The sequence below is a fragment of the Taeniopygia guttata genome, chromosome 2 (genome assembly GCF_048771995.1).
Source record: "Taeniopygia guttata chromosome 2, bTaeGut7.mat, whole genome shotgun sequence".
Lineage (NCBI taxonomy): Eukaryota > Metazoa > Chordata > Aves > Passeriformes > Estrildidae > Taeniopygia > Taeniopygia guttata.
Genome location: NC_133026.1, coordinates 72,859,007 through 72,882,338, shown reverse-complemented (window position 1 = coordinate 72,882,338; position 23,332 = coordinate 72,859,007). Strand labels below are relative to the sequence as shown.

Below are 23,332 nucleotides of genomic sequence, written 5' to 3'. Positions count from 1 at the left end.
ATTCTGTAAGCGTTCTAAGTTTAAATAAGTCTCATCACATAGTGGTTGTATAAATTAGTGAAGAATCTCTGAAAGTCTGTTGCTCTGACATTGATCCAGCCACACATTAACTAGTGGGAAGTCGGGGGCATGAAGTTTACTGCTTCAGAGACTTAAGCTGCAGACCTGAGGCTTTGATTTCTTTTGTTTCCTTGTACTGCCACTTCATTTGGTCTGACCATCTACTGGGAATTTTACTGGTTGTTTTCACTCATTACTGATACAACAGCCTTCCAGAAGAAACACGGAAAAGCCTTTGTGCCCTATAAAATCTATCCTTCTCAAAGTGCCCCAGCGTCCTCCTTTCTTACCAGGCTAATTCAATAGTTTCTAAATCCTGTATCAATCTTGATGACCCTGTTGCAATAGATACCAACACTAGAGGGTGACAGCTACATATAGCATAATCGAAACATAATACATGTAGCATAATGCTGGCCACTCCAAGCAGCCTGTGATGACGCTAAGGCATTTGTAAATCAAAATAAGCTACTGAATAAGGATGAGGAGATTATTCTGTGTAAAAAAAAAAAAAAAAAGTCATATTCCATTATCAAGAGAAGCCTCTTCTTGATCTCTGAATGCAGGGAGACAACCCAGTTTTCACAGAGAAGGAAGAGACTGAAATCTGCCTGCAGCTATGCAGTTCTAAAACCAGTATCTCAGAGTAAGGCAATAAATACTTCAGATTGCACAGACAACACACAACTCTCACCATGGCTGAGGAATCCTGCTATGTTTCTGCAGACAAGAGAAAGATTATCTAAAAAACATGATATAACCAGCACCTGTAGAAAACCAGGCCAAAAAATGTCTGTATCCTTAGTAGAAATCTTGGCAAAGACAACACTATACAAGGGAAACACTTTCCCACTAAGCTGAAATACCAAGGAAGAAATAATGGCACTTCGTACTGTGTCCATCCATAGAAAGAAACAATGAAAACTGAATAGCTAGGCAGAACTTTAACTCCTAATGAGCCCTTGCTCCTACTGTTTATGCTGGAGTAGACAGCAGCTCTGAAAAACCTAGAAGCTGGGCAAAAATAAGATATCTAGTCAGTTCTCACAAAGATGTCACATTTCTGAACATTTTCATTCTAACAATAGTTTATTTATGCACTAACTAGAGCCAAAAACTAGATTTGCAATACTTTACTTCATCTCTTTTTCTTTTTTTTCAATAACCACTCATCCTTCAGTTACATCTCTGTATGAGTTAACTAATCTTTTCCTCTAACATTTATTTAAGTTGGTTGATTTGGCTTACCTGCACAACAGGATGTGGTTCCCTTACATTAAGAGTGCTGACAGAGAGAGAGAGCTCATCTTTCCTGATCTACAGCTGTGTATTTTAGCTCGCACAGGAATATTTGAGTGGGTGTGGTTTTCAAACTCAGGAAAAAATGCTTTTTTATATTTAATGGCCATAGTAACTTCTCCAAGCCATGCACAGTGCTCCATTTCCAAATTACTAGATAGTCTGGGGTGCTGCTTCAGTCCCAGGCAGCAGAGCAGATATATTTACTGGTGCTCCACAGTCTTATCTTCATATTCATAGTACATTTCAGAGATCAGTCTTCTGCAAAGGGAAGCTCAGCATAGCAGTGTGTAACTCATCAAAGAATTCAGGGCAAGAGTCTCAATAATGTATTACTTTGATCACTATCTTGTCTCCTGCTTTGAGCTTCCATGACAATGTGCACTTCCACATCCTGCTTCTTTTTGGATCATGCATGAATTAGGGGCAAAAGAACACTAAACCAGTGACACTGAGCAGCACAGGACATGTGAAGGACTGAAAGTTTTTCGTAGGAATGTTAATAGGGTGAAGCAAAGAACACGAAAAATCACAGCTCTTCCCTGATTGCAATATTTTGCTGTCTCTGGGGTTTTTTTGGGTACCTGTAGAATGAACTGTCTTCTCATCTAGGCACTGGGACAGACATTGAATCATCTGATACATTGGCTGATTACCTTGAACTAATTTGGCCAGAGAAACTTTCTCCATTTAATGTTCCAAGGATCAAAGAGAGAATGAACAGATGGGCTGTGCAGGCTCACAAGATTCCCAGGCTCAGAGCTGGTGGCAAGCCCAAGAACAAATGCTGAAAACATTTGCAAGGGGAAAAACACTGAAAGTTTTAAAGTAGTTCATCATCCATGCATTTTATTTTGTTTGAAAGCATATTATCTAGGCTTAGACTGTTAATAAATGTTTATAGCCAGAAAGTCTCACCGCCAACTTACTAAAAAAGCTATATTCCCACTTACATTGTCAGCAAAAGACATCCAATGACATGTCAAGTTTAAAAAATTCTCTTCAGACAGATTCTGCTTTTAAAGGTAACACCTGTATATGGCTTTGTTCTGCATGACAAAAAATACACAATTCTAGTTCCACACAACTTTCCTAATATAATTTACATATTAACATACCCATTATTTTTCCTCTCATTTGACATACACATGATTTTTAATACCTTTTTTATTTCTAATTAGTTTATTGCTTCATCATACTGGGAAATTAATCTTATGTAAATCCAAATAACATAATACTTTATCCAGAGAGTTTAAAGTTTTTTTGTAATGTTGCACATTTATGGCATCTCCTAATGCTCTTTGTATTCAAGTGAGAGTAATGAGTCACAGAATCGCAGAATCATTTGGAGTGGAAAGGACCATAGGACTAAGTGCCATGGTCCAGTTGGTTTCTTGAACACTTTCAGGGATGGTGACTCCACCACCTCCCTGAGCAATCCATTCCAACATTTAACAACTCTTTCAAGGAATAACTTCCTCCTGATGTCCAACCTGAACCTCCAATGATGCAGCTTGAAGTGTCTTGTCCTGTTTCTGGCTGCCTGGGAGGAAAGAATGACTCCCACTCAGATACAACCTCCTTTCAGGCAGTTGTAGAGAGCAATAACATACCCCTGGGCTTCCTTTTCTCCAGACTAAACAACCCAAGCCCCATCAGATGCTCCTTATATGACTTATCCTCCATACCCTTCACCAGCTCCACTGCTCTTCTCTGGACATGCTCCAGCACCTCAATGACTTTCATGGAGTGAGGGGCCCAAAACTGCACATAGGACTTGAGGTGCAACCTCACCAGTGCTGAGTACAGGAGGATTGTCCCTGTCCTGGTCCTGCTGTCCACACTGTTTCTGATACAAGCTTGACCCTCTTGACCTTCTTGTCCACCTGGGCACACACTGGCTCATATTTAGCCTGCTGCTAACCAGCACCCCCAAGTCCTTTTCCACTGGGCAGCTTTCCAGTCACTCTTCACCCAGGCCACAGAGCTGCATGGGGTTGTTGTGATCAAGCATTTGGTCTTGTTGAACCTCATAAAAGTGGCCTCAGTCCATCAATCTAGCCCATCCAAATCCCTCTGTAAACTCTTCCTACCCTCCAGCAGATCAACACTCCCACTTGATGTAATTTGTGAACTTACTGAGAGTGCATTTGATCCCCTCATCCAGGTCATCAATAAAGATATTAAAAAGGACTGGCCCAATACTGAGGCTCAGGGAACCCCTCTTGTAACCATGCATGAACTGGATGTCATACCATTCACCACATCCATCTTGACTCAGCCATCCAGCCAGTTCTTAACCCAGTAAAGAGTGCACCTGTCTAAACCGTGGGCTGAAAGTTTTTCCAGGTGTATGCTATGGGAGACAGTGTTAAAGGCTTTGCTGAAGTTCAGGCAGACATCCACATCCTTTCCCCCATCCACCAAGTGGGTCACCTGGTCATAAAAGGAGATCAGGTTGGTTAGGAAGGACCTGCTCCTCCTAAACCCATGCTGGCTAGGCCTGAGCACTTGGTTGTCCTGTATGTGCTGTGTGATCACACTCAGGATGATCCATTCCATAACCCTCCTGGTCACTAGGGCCAGGCTGACAGGCCTGTAGTTCTCTGGATCCTCCTTCTGGCCCTTTTTGTGGGTGGGCATCATGCTGGCCAAACTCCGGTTGTCTGGGACCTCCTGGTTAACCAGGACTGATTATAAATGATGGACAGAGGCTTAGTGAATATTCCAGTAGATCTTCAGTATCCTTGGATGAAGTCTGTCTAGTCCTATAGACATGAGTATCTAAGTGGCTCAGTAGGTCACCTTAACAGCAAAGAAGTTCTTCACATTCAGGTGGAATTTCTTGTGCATTCATTTCTGCCCACTGCATCTTGTCCTAACAGCATCTTGTCATATGGCACCACTGACAAGAGCCTGGCTCCATCTTCTGGCACTCCTCAATTAGACACTGATAGACATGGATGAGGTCTCTTATTCACTTCTTTTTAAGGCTGAACAGGCCCAGCTCCCTCAGTGTTGCCTTGTAAGAGAGATTTTCCAGGCCCTTGATCATCTTTGTAGCTCTTCCCTGGTGCTGCTCCAGGAGCTCCATGTCTTGTCCTGAAGAGCACAGAACTGGACACGGCACTCCATGTGGCCTCACCAGGACTGAGTAGAGGGTCAGGATCACCTCCTTGACCTGTTGGCAATGCTCTTCCTAATGCACCCTGGGATCCCATTGGCCTTCTTGGCCACAAGGTCTCACTGCTGGCTCATGGACAGCTTGTTGCCCAACAGGACCCCAGGTCTCTCTCCATAAAGCTGCTTTCCAGCAGTTTGGCCCCCAGCCTGTACTAGTGGTCACGGTTATTCCTCCTCAGGTGCCGGACCCTGCATTTGCCCTTGCTGAATTTCTGTAGGTTCTTCTCTGCCTATCCCTCCAGCCTGTAAAGGCCCCTCTGAAGGGCTCTCTGGGGTGTCAGACACTCCTCACAGCTTTGGATCATCAGTGAACTTGCTGAGGAGGCATATGCGCTTTCATCCAAACCACTGATGAACAAGTTAAACAATACTGGGCCCAGTATAGAACCCTAAGGGATACCACTAATGACAGGTCTTCAACTAGTTCCTGTGCCACTAATCATGACCCTCCAGAATCTGCTGTTTAGCCAGTAATGAATTCATCACTTCCAGGTGAGGCTGGAAGTAGTAAATTCTCCTGCCCAGCCTTTCAGATGTTTCACAAAAGAGTGAGCTTTGTCTGGCACTGTAATGATCTGATGAGTTTTACAAGTCCCATTTTAAAGTCAGAAAACTGGACCACAGGAAGCAGAGTGGCCCAGGTTTGTGTCCCCCTAGAAATTTAACAGCACACAGAGTATGCCAGAATTGGTTTCTTTATTCATAATTTCTGGTTTAAAATATAAAGGGACAGATGGTGTTATTCATGTGGAAACACAGGCTATAAAGAGCACCAGTTCAGGAAGCAATCATCTCTAAGCAGTTGCTAAGATTCAGGATCTCTCTTCCTTAAAGAGGAGCAAACAGTGATCCTGAGAGTGGTGCCTGCCTCACAAAGAGTCACAGGAAAAGACAAGAATTTCTTTAGCTCACTTTCCCACCAGCTCTCTCATCTGGAAGCAGGAGGAAAAAGGAGACCTCCCAATTCTTTTTAGAACATTGTACTTATTTTCATTGGCATGCATGCCAAAGAATTCCACACACAATTGGAGTGTAGTGATTGGAGATAATCATACAAGATTATGCCAGCCTCATATTTCAGTGAAAACCTTTATAAACATGTACCAAGTATTAGTCAGAGAAACAGTTGCTAGTGCTGCTACTTAGCCTTTCTCTAAGCACAGTGTTTCAGGTACTTCCAACCCCTTGGATCCATCTCCTCATCAGCTTCATCTTAGAGCCTGCATTTATCGCAGATTTAATTGTTATTCTGTGTGTTTGCTAGCAACAGAGTAATTTTTGAACATTAAAACAAGGCTTGATCTTGAGATAATATTTTCCTTTGAGGCAAAAGAAATAGTTTGATTTGTTTTCTAGAGTTAAATCTCGCATCTTTTTTTACAGCTATTTCAGCACACACTTTGAATCTGAAAATGCACAAATAAAAATAGTATTTGAGAGATTAAATTAGATTTTGATTGCCTGATTTTTCAATCCACTTAGCCTCCATTCTACAAAGATGCCCAGTTGTTTCTACATGCTAGCACCAAAAAGCAGAAAAAACACTCTATCAAATACAATTCACTTGAATAAGATTCACTCACTGCCCCAAGAAGTCTCCATGTGTCAAAGCAGTCGGAATTAAACGTGGTTCACCTGCTGATTAAAGCTCAAAGGCAAATAAGACAAATAAGGTGGTAAGTTCAGTCTTCATAGCAAGACATTTGTTGAACTCAAAAAAAAGTTCAAAATGTTCCAATTCTCTCTTGGACAATCTACTGAACTTAAACTTGTCCCCCATGCTGAACTGATTTTGAACAGAGGGCTCGCAGAGTATAACCATTGAACTGAGTACTGCTATACCTACACTGTTTCTCAACAGGCATGACAGACACATTTTTTAATCTTGCTACATGTTGTCTTTCCCATTGTGTACTAAAGGAAGGTGAAAGCTGCTGAGCTTCCCTGTGGCCTCACAGAAGATCACTACAGGTAGTCTTTGCATTTTTATTTAATAGCAAACTCATTGCATTTTTATTTAATAGCAATTTGCTTAAGCATAAAAGAAGAGCCTGAATTTTCCTCATGACAGATATCATATAGCAAAAATATACACTGAATCAGGCTTGAAAATTTCCATTTTCTTTTTTGAAAGTGAGAAGCAGCCTGTTGAATGTACTCAGTTCTAAAGCTGAGGAAAAAAGGCAGAAGGAAGGATGGTGTGTTGCCCCTTCCCTCAGAACTTACCCACAGGGACGAAGTTATTCTTGAAGAATGCGAATGTTTACTCATATTTATTTTGGTTTTCTCTCATAGGAGAATGGAAACCTGAATACAAAATGCAGGGTTTATCAAATGCTACCTGAACCCCTTGATTCCTTATTATAACAATAAAATTACCGCCTACATCCATCAAAACACTTTTTGTTGTCTCGTAGTCTTTTTTAAGGGCACACACATCTGCAATCACTTCCCTGACTGCACTCACATTCAACATACCTTTATGCTTTGACAGCTATCAACACTTGTCTTTGGAGCTTGGGTTTGATGATGCATATTGAGACTTCCACCATCCTTATTTCAATGCAAAAAGCAATCGCATCAATGGCACTTTGTCAAGACAATGCAAAGCACTGATATCCATGTCACTCAAAATTTCACTTGATATGTCTTTCAGCTTATACCACCCTTCTTTATGTAGTTTTATATACACTAAGTGCTCCCAGGAAACATTCCTCATTGCCAATCACACAAACCTCCACTAGATTAGAGTAACTGCTTCCAAATACTGCAAAATGCTCTTCTACTGCTTCATGATGCATGCTGAGATAACTTTCTCAGTTACAAAAAAAACCCAAAACAAACAACAAAAAAAAAATACATACAGACAAACAAAAACAAGATAGCAACAACAGCAAACAGCTGTTCCACTGCCTGATCAGGAGATAAAAGATCCACTGGGGGATGGATAGTAGGGGGTAGGCTAAAGGCAAAGGGATAGAGAAAGGGGAATGTGAAAGAGAAAGGGCAGGGAAAAGTTGAGGGGAACAGCAAGCACAAAAGAATCAATTTGGCCTCAAAATGCAAATGCATTTGAAATGCATCTGCATGTGCAGACCTCTGATACCCATGTACATTAAACATGGCCTCAGGTGGGAATGACACAAAAATCTTTCCATGATCCAAGAGCAATGTAGCAATCAGAAAATGGAAGATAACAGTTTTCACTATCACTAAAGCTGTGATTTTATCCACTTTATAATGATGACTAATATTAAGGCACACGGTGGCAAGTTGGATTTTATACTATCAAATTATGACAAACTTGCATCTGAAAAATTTGTCCAGTCTTATAAAGCAGTTATCCAGCCTACAATATGAGCAATTTGGGTGTACATCAGTAACAGTTTTTCTTTTATATGAAGGCAACAAAGTTAATCAAATTTTCTTTACATTTTTTTAAGGTAGAAACTTGATGTTAGAACACAGAAACAAAGCAAATCCACATCACATCTGTAATCTACCACTGAAAATTTAGTTATTCTACAATTCTGCTAGTATTCCTCTACAGTCTTAACAAACACTATTTGTACATAAGACTTGTTTCCTTCCCTTGCACATCTAAGTAACAAACATAATTGCACTTTAAAACTCTTTAAACTATGTAACACGTTACATCGACATGTATTACATTTTCAATTGGTCAGGGACAGCTAAACTTCACCCTTCATCAAAATTTTTACTCTTTTATGACATAAAAAGTATCAGACACATAACATCCTCTTTAAGTGTCAATGGTATGGAACAGAAACAGATTTGCATCACAATATAGACTCATTCTAAAAATATACATCAAATTAGTCTATGAAGCTTTACTTTTTAGAAAAGGAAATTAAAATTTTGTTTATGACTATTCATCCTGTTTACAGTATTTTTTTTAAGAATTCAGCAATAAAGTCAAACCTGTTGGCAAAACCAGGATGCAAGGTTACCATTCAGGAACCAAAGGTATGTTATCATGTAAGAAATAAATGTCTGGGAATTTTTAAAAAGCCTATTGTAAACCAACACATAGAATTATCTTATATTATGTTAAAATTAAGATAAAACTTCTCCACAGCAAATGTGTGAATGAATAAGTAATATATAATTACCTCTTACAGTTCCTAGCCTAATATCTTATTCCATTAATCTGATTTTCACAATATAGATACCTCTGTTTAGGCTTTCATGCTTTTGCCACTCACTACTTACCACTTAACATTACTTCAAGGCACAAAATGTTTCAGTTTTTTCAGATCATACCCATTTGTTTGTCAGTCACTGCTTAGAATGTGCCATGGAATGCAAAAGCTTCAGGCAGAGCAGAAATTCTTGCAGTGCAGAAAAGTCTTGTGTGTCAAAAGAAGCTGTGGTGCTTTATTGACTGCTTAAGAAATGATTAACACTCTGGTCTGCTGCTTAAAAATATATTATCTACTTTTACTAGTTGAAGGTGTGTGATCTGCAGCTTCAAAAGAGGTAGCTCTGACTTGACTGAAACCCATGGGCATGAGATGTAAAGAACAGGTAATCTGCCAAAGGGGAAGAGAAATTAAAATGAAAATAGCCAGGTTACAGAATATTTTAAAAAAACAAGATATGGCATGCTCTGATTTCTTGATTTTCACAGTTTAAACATAAGAACTAATAGCCTTAAATCTGTATGTTAAACTTGAGGAAGTGTGTATGAAAAAGAGCAATGAAATTTTTTAAAGCTCTTGAGTTCAAATCTGATGAGTGGGTGAGGGAGCTGGGGTTGTTCAGCCTGGAGAAAAGGAGGCACAGGGAAGATCTTAATCACTCTCTAACTATTGACCAAGGCATGTCTAGGGCTCTTTTTCCAAATAAGAAATTATAGGATGACAGGAAACAGCATCAAGTTGCACCAGGGTGGAACAGAGATTTTTGGAGTTCGTTTAAGTTAACAAATTGAATTAAGCATTTATAGTCTAGCTTGTAGAGTTATGTGTTGAATTTTAACCTTTTACTTAAGAAACCTCTGCCAAGGTACAAAAGGGCATAAGAAAATGCAAATTTCTGAAGCTTCTTGCATAAAGAACAATACCAGAAAGGACCGAAGATGCAAAGAACCCAGATAAAGAGGCTCCTCTGTCCCTAAGCCTACCGAGACTGACAGACGGTACTCGGATAAGCACCAAAGAACCAAAAGTGCACACGGCAGAGAGGAAGAGTTCAAATGTTTGACCATGAAGAAGACCACGATCGTCAGCCTCAAGAGATCATCAGAGACTCCCGCAGGACCACCGACAAACCACATGTGCCCAGAAGGGCGTGGACCTATTTAGCATGAGAGGCGAGGACAGGCAGGAGCAGGGTTGAATATGCTTAGAAAAGTTGTGTAATGTACTGCATATGGAACACCTTTGGGAATAAAGGTTTAGGTCAGACTAAAGCTCAGTGCACAAGTCTTGGAGAGCTATCTCACTTGTGTCGAGTGCTGGCAATACATACCTACTTCATAACTACCCCAAGTCTATTTATTTATTCTGTGTACCACTTCAAGGGGAGGTTTGGATTGGATATTAGGAAAAATTTTCTCACTGAAAGGATTGTCAAACTCTGTAACAGGCTCCCCAGGGAAGTCAGTGGTGGAGTTGCTGTCTCTGGAGGTATTTCCAAGACCCACAGATGTGGTGATTTGGGACATGTTTTAGTGGTGTGGCAGTATTAGGTTTATGGCTGGACTCAGTCTTAAAGATCTTTTCCACTCGAAATGATTCTATCTATCTAATGGGAGAAAAAGTTAATGTTATTAACTAACAGTAGGTGAGCAATGTTTTTTGTAGAACACAGGATGGTAATTCCTCAAAGCACACCTTTTAGGGACTTATGGTATGAAGAGAACTTTGTTTTCTATAGTGATGGCAGCATAAAGATTGGAGGTCATGTTGTTTGTACATGCAAGTAGTACCATAATCATGGCATGTGGCTCTACTTGAATAATTTAATTGGAGTCCATTTCTCCATCAGGCACTTGGAGCATGGGAGAAAGGTGTGCCCTTATTTTTTTTCTCTCAAACAAAAGGCCATCATACCATAGTGCAAACAGCTTCCTAAATATTTCACATGAAAATGTAGTTGTCAGTGAGGTTATGTTCATCCCCGTGAAAAGCCTAACAAATCCATGTGAACACAATCATGTTCAGGACTATAGGGAGTGCAGTTTAAACAGTCGGTGATATTTGAGAAAGCCCCTGGCAAACACTGTCTAGGGAAATTGCTAAACCGGAACACAGAGGGGTCTGATCCCTGCCATCCCTTTTTCTATGAGAGCATTGTAGGTCTGAAACCCTTCCAGCTAGCACAAGACTCTTTCCTAAAACTTGTTAATCTGGACCCTTCCAGTGCCTTTATCATGGAAACTGGCGAGGAGCAGACGGAGGAGCCCAAGCGGGCTGTGGTCAGAAGCCCCCAGTGCGCAGCGGGACTTACCGGGCCGGGCGCTGTGGGGCTGAAGAGCCGTGGGGCGCATGGCAGGAGGCAGCTGGAGCAGCCAGAGCCCCGACCCAGAGGATGCCCTTGCCCACAGCCGGAGCAGCACGGAGCGCTAGGGAGAGGAGCGGACTCCCAAAGAGCCCAGACCTGCCCGCACTCCCAGAGCCCAGCCCAATCGTCTGGGACAGAATCCCGCCTCTCTGGCCCAGCTGCCAGTTCCAGGATACAGCCCAAGCTACCTGGAAAGCTTCACCTCTTTTAAAGAGCTCATCTCGGTGAGCAGCAGGTCCAGTAACACTTCTAATCTAACCTAATCTAAACTAACGTAATCTAATTTAATCCCACAGTTTGGACAGGAGCACTCTTTGCTGGGATAAGAACTGGCTGGATGGCTGGGCTCAGAGGGTGGTGTCCCTCAGGGCTCTCTGCTGGGGCCTGTTCCGTTCAATATTTTTATTGATGACTTGGATGAGGGGATTGAGTCTTCCATTGGTAAATTTGCAGATGACACTAAACTGGGAGCGTGTGTCAATCTGTTGGAAGGCAGAAGGGCTCTGCAGAGATATCTGGAATGGTTGGATGGATGGGCAGAGTCCAACAGGATGCAGTTTAATAAATCCAAGTGCTGAATCCTGCAGTTTGGCCACAATAACCCCCTGCAACATTATAGTCTGGGAATGGTGTGGCTGGACAGTGCCCAGGCAAAAAGGGACCTGGGGGTGCTGGTTGACAGCCGGCTGAACATGAGCCAGCAGTGTGCCCTGGTGGCCAAGGCCAGCAGCATCCTGGCCTGTATCAGTGTGGCCAGCAAGACCAGGGAGGTCATCCTTCCCCTGTACTCGGCATTGGTGAGGCTGCACTTTGAGTACTGTGTCCAGTTCCCAATGCAATGTAAAAATTGGATTAAGATCAGTAAGAAGACTTGCAGAACTGGAAAAAAGTATTATCTTTCGTCCAAATTAAGTCCATTTTTGTATCCATATGGTAATCATTATGTATAATCTCAATATTTTGCTTACTCTTGTATGATAAAGCTGTTTCACTTCAGCTGTTTCTTCAGCATGCTTACGTCTATTGATAGACCATTCATATGCCAATGGAGCCAAAAAATCTATTTTACAATGCTCCAGAAAGGTTACCTATCCCATGTGGTTCAGCAATCATTCCAATGATAAATCTAACACAGATCTTCTTCCACTGACACTTTTGGGTGTTGTTTTTGCCCTGTGAAATATATTTCTACAACAGACTTACCTGTGTTATGGGAAGAGACTTTACAATCATCCTACACTTGATACTCTCCAACAAATCTATGTCTCAGACATATTTTAGCTGAGCATTGTGGCCTCATTTCTCAGTGATAGGACAAAAGGAAACAAGTTGCCCTATGAGGCTGCAGATTGGACGTTTAGATTGAATAATAGGAAAAATTTCTTCATTTAAAGGGTTGACAAGCACTGAAAGGGACTGTGCAGGGAAGTGTTTGAGTCATCATCTGTGGAAGTATTTAAAAGACCTGGACGTGTGATTAGGGACATGATTTAGTAGTGGGCTTGAAAGTGTTAGATTAACAGTGGGAATCAATGATCTTAAGGTTCTTCTCTAACCTAAATGATTCTATGATTCTGAATGTCTAAATAGCTTCATTATCTTAAGAAATATAGGCAGTGTTGAGGGATTAAATTTAGAATTGTACATTACCTGTCAGTTTGATCTGGCTTTTAAACTTGTCAAAGAGGTAGGAGTTTGTTGGAGTGATGTTATAAAAATAGTATTACTGAAACTCTTTTCTAAAAAGGCTAATTGACTAAATTATAACTGCCATTTTTGTAATGACTAAACTATAATTGCCATTTTTGAAATTATGTTGTTACTCTTTATGCATGTCAGGTGATGGATAGAATCCATCAATTTTTTAGCAGAAACCAGTTTGGTGCAGGTAACGCTATTTATCTTGATAATCCCAGCAACTCAAAAATACTTTTTATCACACACAAAACCTAAGCAAGTGTCAATATAACTTTTTTTTCCCAGAAACTACAATGAAACTTAGATCATGAAACACAAAGTTCATCTTCACACACACAGAGGAGCACACAGGGACGGTGATAGTCAGGAAACCCTTACAACTGAAGAAGAGAAACTGGGGCGCTTTAATCTGGCTTCTTTCAGGGCTGTCACAGGAGGACAATCAGCCTCACTGTCTGTGTGGTGAAAGCCATTGAGGTCAGTCAAGTGGATGGGCTCTCTGTGTCAGCTTACAGACCAAGGAGGGTTACTGCCTATGGAATACATCTTGGGATTCTGGAAGGTATTGTATAAGATGCTTTGAATGGGAAGCAAAAACAGGAAAAGGAGAAAATTAAGGTGTTTTGAGGGTGAACAACTCTAAGGAGATGGAGAGATGATGGTATTTAGGGGATTGGTTGCATATGAACAGGTTGATGGTCAGTCTGCTTATCTGGTCATGCCCTTCAATTGGTCACTGCATTCTATCCTATCTTATCAAAAATCCATTTCTATTTCCTAGGTGAAACTCTCTCTACTCTATACAGAAATGTTCTGAGACAGTCAGTATGGGATGATCATACTGACTGTATCAAGTTGTGTAATCATCGTGTTGTTTCTTAGTACCTTCGTGCAGTTCACTTGATAAGTGGGTTTTATGTCCTTATTAAAACTTCTGTGAATTATTTTTCTCACATCTTGGGTTGTAGATCCAGGATTATTTGTGACTACATTATTTGGCATTTCTACTGCTTTTACACTGAAGGAAATGTTAGTATTAAGATGTCAGCTAAAATTGCACATTATAGAGTTATTCTTTGAAAATATGTGGGTAGGAATTAAGCACTGGTTATTAGGCAGGTGATATAGGTGAGTTTTGCACCTTTTTATGTTATCTTCCTTTGAGGTCAGTTTTACCCATTTCAGTTTTTATTGTTTCTACCATGAGTATTCACACACACATACTTAGCCCACATAAGGTTTCTCCCCATTCTTAGCTACTCACACCTTAGCAGCACTAAAGTGATCCTTCTGCTTCAGACTTTCTTTATTTTTTCAGTCATGAGTACAGCTACTCTGCCTTCCAGGATCCCTTTCCTGCATGCACACATGTGCTTTCTGAAAGCACTGCAGTATTCAATGATGAGTCTGAAAAGCCTCTTCCCTTGTTGATAACACTTGGAGGATCATGCTTTAAAATAAACTATAAATACCTCCTAGAGCCAGTAGGTTTTTGTGGTTATCACTTAGTTTTCCTGAAACTTTTCTGAAACTGATGAAATAATTTTCTAAGCCTGGTCAGAACTTTGCTTCTATGATGTTGAATTGTCGTGATCCAGGTGAATAATAATAATAATAATAATAATAATAATAATAATAATAATAGTAGTAGTAGTAATGAGATGTCATGTGTCATTTATGTAAAATGTAAATTATAAATCATTGTTATGATTATGTCTCTATATATAACTTGAGAAAATATGTGCCTTTATGCTCTATGGATTAAAATACTGGCTTATAAAGCCAATTGGAATTCTTTCATTGACTACAGTGGGACTAGAACTAGAATACAAAAAGTTTTACAGCTGTCAGAATGAGCCTCAGAAAATCTACCAGTTTTGTTGCTGCTTTTAATGATTTGTGTTTTATTAATGACATGAATTATCAGCAGCACTCTATTGTCCTTTTAAACTTGATTTGGGAGCAGAAATACATACTTCTCAGAAGTCTTGAATGCAAAGTCTTTTCTAAGCGTAATAAATAAATGGTTTTCTAAATCACTTACCAAAGCAATGTGATTCCACCAAAGTGATACAATTTATTGCCAAACTTCTCATTCTGATATACTATTAAAACATTTCTATAAAGACATTAGCAGAACAACTTCACTTGTTTAAAAATATATTAAGTAAGTTGACACCTTTTGGAAAGTACACACAAGTATCTCCAAACAACAGCACTCTAAAGAGTGACAATTTAAGGCACGTGATTGTTTTGCAACCTTTGTTACATAAATCTCTGACTAGACGATGTATTTGTAAAACATAATTTCATATATTTCAATAAGTAGGTTCACAGCTCAGAGAGACAGAATTCATCTCAATGCAAGCAACACTTCTGGGTTTTTTTAACATTGCTAGACCATAGTGCAGCATAATAAACATTGTTAAAAATAACTTTATTCATGGAACAAAATATGTTGAAGGAACATAAAATAATTCTCCATTTAATGTTTTTGCAAGAAGGTAGGCCATAGTTACTTATTAAATAAGTAGCATCTGTGGAATGCCAGGCTTTCCTTTCTCTGACAGAGCATGTCACAAAAAAAAATGTAGAGACAGAGTTTTCAGGGAAGTAAGAACTGAAGTGGCCTCATCAGAGGTCAATGAGTTGTCAACTGATCATTCCAATCTAATAAACCAGGTCAAAAATAGCTGATACTTACAACCATATCCTCAGCAGCTCTGAATTTATATTGCTGTGATAGAAATTATTGGTGTTTGACTGATTAAAGCGTGCTGAAGAAGTAGCCAAACACTTTCACCCACTGGTACACATACCACAGGAAATGTGAGTGTACAATGAAAGAGTATGCAAAAAAAAGAAAAAAGTATGACAAATTATCAACTGTTATAAGTTGGTTTTTTTGTATCTACCCTGGTAGAGAGTGGGAGTGTCTATTTATCAGTTGCCCTTGATAAAAAAAGGAATCATATTCAACTATTACAAGTATTATGAGCTACTATGGGTACATTCTGAAACATGGAAACTGGGGACATGAAAGATTTTTCATCACATTTCAAACTGAGAAATTACAACAAACAAAACCTTGCTGTGGAATCAATTCGACTAGAAAACCTCTTCCAGGGGCAGAAGAGCTTCAAGAATTATGCAAGATATTCCAAGGAAAGGTCTCTTCACTATCAGAATGGCCTGTTTTATCCTTCATTTGCTCAACTGTAGTGGTGCAACATATAGAAAATGCCTAAGGCCCTTGAAAGAGAAAGGTAAGCCCTTTGTATATAGTGTCTTTCAATTTCTGTTGTTTGAAATGGTGCGATATTTCTCTGTTTTATAATACTACAGCCCACAGCCCTCTCAAAAACATACAGGGTCCTGCTGACTTTTCACAGAGACTGCTGTGTTTGTAAATATGGTAATGTCTATGGATCCTTTTTTATTTAGACTAAAAGCTTACAAGAACAATAAAAACATATGTGATTTTCAAAATTGCATACTCTTGTTTGTGCAACATATATGTGGTGAAAACTCCCATCTCCTGATGACAATTTACAAATGTTTCTTTGAGATTCCTACCTTTGAAGTGTACAAAACCAGATTGGTAATGGTCTAACAAGCATGCAGAAAAACAGTCCACAGTGTAGTTCTCTTTCTGACTGCAGCACAGCAATGACCTACCTCTGTATGATATCAATAAGAAAGAAAAGTTTTATTTCAAAGTCAACACCTGATGAGCATCTTGCAAATTTTGATGTTGGAACTTCAGCATTATGCTATGAGAGAGCAGGGCAGATTTTTGGCACATTGCACTTTATCTGTACTAACATTTGGGATCAGTCATGGTCCTGTTACGTATCTATGCCAATTACTAATATACTTGTTCCAATTATAATATCTAGAACGGCATTAATATGCTCTACTTCATCAAAATAGTATGTTCACATGTACTCAGTTTCACAAAAATGGTATTTATATTACTGAATTTTAACAAGACTAGCTTTGGGTGATGAAGCTTTCCAGTTAGGGACACTGATTTGAATCATTGCCCACAATGACAGACAAACAGGCTTGTGGGTTTATACCAAAAGAACCACTTCTCTCTGAGTCTAGTCTCTAGAGGTGGACATTTTGTATCTGTCTAGGTTTGTATATGGTATTTGCCATCACATGTCTGCAATTTGCACCAGCCTAACATACAGATTTTGGATACAGGACAAAGATAGAAAAAAATTGTGGACATCCGCTCTTCTTGGGTGTCAGGGTAAATCTCAGTTTTGATATCTGTCACAGAATCATCTCAAACCCATTCAAAATCTGGGTAGGTAGAGTGAAACAATCATTAATTTCTATAGATAAAGTAAAATTTACCACGTAAAGCCACTGTCCAGGATCCAGTCTTAAACAATTCAGATACCTCCCTGAAGGTGACAGCTCATTTACAAATGGTTTACATTGATATTAAATAGAAAGTAGGAACACATTAGGACCGCAGAAGTGGCTAATCACTCTCCTATTAAAGTCATAGAACCTTTACAATTTATACCACTGAAGATTTCAAGCTGAAATTTCAAGAATGGAATCATCCAAGGCAAAATAGCCAGAGGACTATAAACAGGCATGTAGTATTATACATCTATGAGAGGTCTCAGAGTTTGAGCTTTTATTTAGTCTTCATCTGAATTGGCTTTCACTGATGTCTCTATCTGTCTTCAAGGTGATGTAGATCTAATTCATATACAGTAAGTGTGTAGTGCAATCATAACTATCATTTGACAGAAAATCATGTACAAAAATAAAGGACATTCCTAATACAAGTAGGTATATACACGCACAGTAGCCAAACTGCCTCTGTACAATACTTTGAACCGTCAGCATCCTGAGTCTTTGTGGCACTTAAACCATGTGGCAAAATGCAGAACACCATCTGAGAGATCACTATCCTGATCAGGTATTGAAAATGACACATAATTTAACATGATAATCTAACAGCATTTGGAAGTTGTCTTCCAAAGCAGCAGTAAAAATGAAAAATATTTACACTTCTGTCTGAGTGAGACTATTTAAAGTAGGGCAGCTTGATTAAGAAAATGAAATTAATTGCTTCTGACCGTGCAAATTAAAATTCTGAGCTAATCCTGGATGTTCTTTCATTCCAGTGCAACCGAGTTGAGGGAGTGAAGGTGAAGGAAGGAAATGGCCCTCTTGGAGCACTTGATTAAACTTCAAGGTTCCAGGACTTTCCTCTCCCTGGAAAGTTTTACACGAGAGTCAATATTCCACAATTACTCAGTGACACAAGTATTCAAGGAAAATATTTTTCTGTAGCTTGCACTTATAAAAGGCACTGATCCATTTCAATCAGAGTAGACTTAGCAGGGAAGAGGCTAACCATTGTCTTCTTCTACTTAAATTTCATAGAGCATAAATGCTTAATTCCATTACTGAAGCAGCAAATGCAGCCTTTTCCTTTAAATGTATTTATGGCGTAATGGCATAATAAACTATCTCCATCTCAAAACCATCAAGGATTTACCATTTGAAAAGTTTTAGCCTTCCTCCAAAAATAATAATTTGTAACAGTCTATGTGAAAAAAATAATGAGTCATAATTCCCTCTCACTATGCACCCTTTCATTATGAATAGGAACTTAAAAATGTAAGTGCATCAGAAAAGCTCAAGTGTTTCTGACATCACAGGACCCCACTCCTTTTCCATCTGAAGCCATATTAGAGCAGATCCTATGAACAAAAAGGTTGATTTCTATTTTTACAAAAGCCTTTTGTTCATCTTCTTTCAATTAAGTCCTTGCTCACAACTGTGTTTCCTCCTGTTCCAAGGAATGTGGCGGGACATGGCAAGATGCTGGAAGAGATGCCAGCTTCTGAAGCTTAGGGTGATGCAGAGGTTTTGGCCTGTGGAAAGAACGTCGGCTTTGTACACGTCTGGCTGCAGCAGACCTGTAATTCCCTTCTATATCAAGCAACATTTTCTTCTCTTGGGGGTCCTTCATGTAGGAGTCTTCCAGCCCTTCAAACATAAGCAAAGTATTCTCTTCTTGTGAATTCTCTGACTTGAAGCTAACTTCAGAACAATAACCTGAGTTTACTGTCTCTTTGTTATTGATATCTGTACCCGATTCCCAGAAGAGATCAGGTACATTTGGGTCACATGAAGCAATGTACTCAGAAACAGCAGAAAGAGATATATTCCCTCTGTTTTCCAATGAAGAATAGTTTTGCGTCCAAGGCATTTGAAGGCAAGAGGGGAAGAAGTGGAGGGGATTCACTGAAACACTTCCATTTTGGTTTAGTTGATCATCTGAAGAGGAGTATTCTGTCATTTCAACATCGTGGTCCATATCACCTAGAGAGCACAATTAAATAGAAACACTTGTTTTCTATTTGTACACAGTTTATCTGTTAGTATGCTGGTTATTGGGCTTTGCTTTTGGCTATTTTTATGTAAGTCTTACCGAAGTGAGTGGTTAAAGATTTTTTTTCTCCTGAAGAACTCTACTCTGTACCCAATTCTATCTTGGACAACCTGAAGTGAATTAATTAAACTTCTTATCCTTGCTGAATGTCAGGCAAAACTTAACTCAGTGTTTAGGCGAACAACTGCCTGTTTCAGATAGTTAGGAGATGGAGCCATCGTCTGGTCACTAAGGTGTATCTTGAAACAGTCCTGATTCTCAGCAAGGAAATATTTCAGAGATTTTTGAAACAAATTGTACTTTTTCAATCAAGTAGCAGAGGGTTCGATTCCAGGGAATCAATCTTTTATTGATCAGAACCTATGATCAGTTCTCTATACACATTAGGTATGTAGAGAAACTTAACATTTCCACTCTTGGCTTCCATTTTCCATTGTTTTTTAAAACCTTTTAATTGAAATTTTAGTATCATTCTCCTATTGGGAGAATTTTGTTAAGGAGATCATTCAGAGGACTGTTTCAGATAGTAATAAAGGTGTATGCTTATTAGCTTGGGAAATACAACCTTGCAAAACACTTATTAAGAAACACAGTAGTCACAAATCCAGTGATTTTGACATATCAAAGATGAACTTACACATACCACTTCCTAATAATAAACTGAATTATAAATAAAGTAATTAAATGGAGGAAAAGAGCAAAGGCTTGCAAGAAAATGTTCTGCAGGTCATATGTCAATATTCTGTAACAATGTTCACAGTGGGGAAGAAAAAGTGAAGTGAATTTCAATGTGGATAAGTGTCAAGGTGAAATTTTCCTTTTGGAATGCTGCTAATTGTTCACACTTTTAATCAGGATATTGGACTGTAATTCACAATCATTTAACTAATCCAGTGTTTATTTTAAAACATCATTTAAAAATAAACAAAGATGCATTATTAAGAAACTCAATACTGAAACCAGACACAGACCTACAGTCCACTCCAGTAAAGAAAGTGATATGCTTCCTCAATTACCCTTGAACTAGCACATCTTCTGAATGGACAGAAGCCAGAACAGAAGAAAAATGGAACTACCTTTTCTACTTCTTCTTAAGAGGCTGTGAAATTCTTCTTATGTCAAAATTAACAGTATTCATTCTTAGCCTGAGGTGTTTGTCTGAACAAAGTTTCATCAACTGGCTACAGAATACTTTCAGCTTACTTTTTTTGTTGATACACAGGGGACACTCTGTGACAGGTATTTGTGACCATGGATTCCACAAAAGTATATTCATGATGCCACTGGCTTGTGCATTGCATTGCACAATCCCTGAAGTGCCCTGTGTTCTATTCAATTACATCTGAACTGTGGACCTGACCCAGCTCATTTGAAGCACTACCTGACTTGATTATAAAAATGAAAGCTGATTTTATGGTGTGGAAAATTTCCACTCAGCAGAAGTTAAAGGGCATCTGGGATATTAATTTAAACCCAGAGTCAATTTAATTTTAAGCCTCCAACACATTAGAAGCAACAAGTTATTTGCTGCATCAGAAAGCTAAGTTTTTTTCTCGTTTCAAAAAAAGGTATGGATTAAGGTAAAGTCACAGTTTAAGGATAAAGCTCTAAATAGAATTCTGCTTCTCCACAACTCTGTTGTGTAATTATCCCCACAAGGAGACTCTGATGCATTTTAGTAAATATAATTAATTTGAAACCCCTTTCTTATGTAATTTAATGGTGCATCAGTAGCGTCACTGAATAGTTGCATTTTACCAGTGGGGCATTTTTTCTTCCTGGACACTGGATAAATAATCTGGAAAAATGTTCACAGCTAACTCAAGGCTTCTTAGCAACAGAGTCAAAAAATTTTATTCCTTTTAGGGAATTCTGTTACCAATTTTATCATCTAGGACTGACTAACTAGGAAACCTGAAGCCTCTTGAACTTGTATGCCCAATATTCTAGTACTTGGAATACTATTTTCTTGGCATTTAAAATATTCAAGTGAAAATAAAGAGAATGACCCCTATCTCCTGTAAAAGTAGGAAGGCATTGGACTCCAAATAGCTGAACAGCTCTTCTGCAGAAGGAAAATAGAAAGATGTTTTGTTAATTAAGTCAAAAGGAAATAAAAGATGTTTAGTTGTACAAAGAAATCAGGAAAGAAAGACACTTTCTGAAATAAGAAAAAACAGAAGAATAAGTTTACTTCTCAGGATTGATAAGAAGTCTGGTTAAAAAATAAAGGTGATAATATCTTTTAAAATATTACATATGTGTTGATTCTGGGAGAAAAGATCTGGGTCGGTCCTCTGGGCCATCTGCTAGCAGGAAGGAATCTGTTGACTTATTGCTGAGCCGAATTGGAGCGAGTCGTCTGAAGTTGTCTGGAGAATATGGGAGCTGCACTCGGGCCCTTTGTGATGGTACCACAGTGTCTTCACCAGATAACCATGGTGAGAACTTCATGTAGATGCTTTGGTCATCATCAGCTGAAAATACTGGGTTATCAATTCCTAAAAAAAAAATTCACGAGTGACAAAAAAAAGTAATCAAAATAATTTCTTGATAACACAGCAAGATGCTTTATAAAAGGAAAAAGGCTGTTAGAAAAAATGGGCTGATACACTGGTATGTGTGTGATTAAATCAATACACAGACCATTACACGTGTATACACCTTGGTCATAGCTAGACATATACTGGATTTCAGTAAAGAGAAAAATTGGTTGTCTGCCACATCAAATTTGTAATTATGTTAGGGCTATCTTGAGAAAAATATAAAATCAATAAAAGAAATAATCAGTCCTCAAGTGTTAAGCAAGAGAAAAAAAGAGCACAGCATAAAATAACTGAAAAAAAATTCAAATCAAATACATAAAAAAGAAATAAGATATGGAAAAAAAGTGTGAAAAACCCCCAACTTCACAGCTCCATAAACAGATGAGTGTGAGGTAGCTATGGCAGGCCACAAAACAGTCAAAAGTAAGATACAGGAGCTTGTTCAGACAGTTATCAAGTTTTACAAGCTTTTACATAAGCATTTTACATCTTGCCATGCACTTATTTCTAGGAGTCTTTATACGTACTCAAACATAGAATTTGTCATGAAACAGTGCCATGCATAAACTGCATTTAAGGGTGTCTGCCACAAGAGTATGGACACAAGGGTTTTTCTTCACTATAGGTACCAATTACACATGAAGCAAACAGTGGCATGCTGAAAAAACTTAAACACAGAAGGGCTAAAGATAAATACTAAATTTTATAACTCCATAAATTATATGATAGTTGTAGCTTCCAATCTAATATTTTGGAGTCTTTCAGGGCTGGAAATCAAGAGCATTAAGTGCTCCAGAAGTGCTGCAATCTGCCCTTTTCAATGACTTCCATAAGCCTGAAAGGATCTGATGAGATTGTGAAAATAAAAGTAGAAATCTTGCCTGAAATAAGAAGAACAAAATTTATCACAATGAAATTCCAATTCAAGTGAAAAACAATTCCACAGCATTAGTATTGACCGGTCTTACGAGGTAAGACAATTCCAAAATAACATTTCCTGCTGCTAGAAATAACTACTTGATTTAAAACTGGTTTTAAAGGTAGTCATATCCACAACTGCTGTCAGTTTCAAATGTGATGCTCTCCATACCTCCAGATGTCCAAAAATCTGTATTTTCAGACTGAACGCATAAAATCACTCAATTAAAAAAAAAAAAAAAAAAAAACCCACACCAAAAAACCCCAAACCCACCCAGGCTAAGTCATCAGGATTTCTAATACATTTTCTTATATTTGAGGGAAAAAAAGATCTTTGTAGGTAATAAATATTTTTACCAGCAGGAGCATCTGTGAAATTTTGTTTTGCCACATTAGCCAGGAAATCAACTCCTTTGCCTAGATGCAAAGTCTCATAATCATTATTTTCTTCTGATTCAGAAAACTCCACATCTAGGGGGAAAGAAAAAAAAAAAAATGCAATTTCATTAGAGACTTGTATCAGTTCTGATAGAAAATGCTATTTCCTGCTGGTTTGATGCTGTCATGGTTATCAAAAATACATTTTTAACAAGGATTTTCATCATTTGACACAGGTCAGCATTAGTACAATGACTAGTCTAAAACCTAATGAGGTCATTGCTTCTTT

The 23,332-nt window shown here is 38.7% G+C and overlaps 1 protein-coding gene across 4 annotated transcripts in view; it reads right to left on the bottom strand.

The window, feature by feature from the left end:
- Positions 1 to 14,825: 14,825 nt before the first annotated feature.
- SLC9A3 (solute carrier family 9 member A3) overlaps positions 14,826 to 23,332 on the bottom strand; it is a 56,773-nt gene continuing 48,266 nt past the window's right edge. For 2 of the 4 annotated variants that reach the window (XM_030265641.4, XM_041714617.2), the window contains 2 exons: positions 23,023 to 23,136; positions 14,826 to 19,131 (listed from right to left, as the gene is read on the bottom strand). In XM_030265641.4, coding sequence (XP_030121501.1) covers positions 18,578 to 19,131; positions 23,023 to 23,136 — 668 coding nt within the window. In that variant the 3' untranslated portion in view covers positions 14,826 to 18,577. Of the gene's footprint in view, positions 19,132 to 21,454; positions 21,703 to 23,022; positions 23,137 to 23,332 lie in introns of those variants that run through there. The other 2 variants (XM_030265642.4, XM_012571753.5) reach the window with 2 other exon arrangements.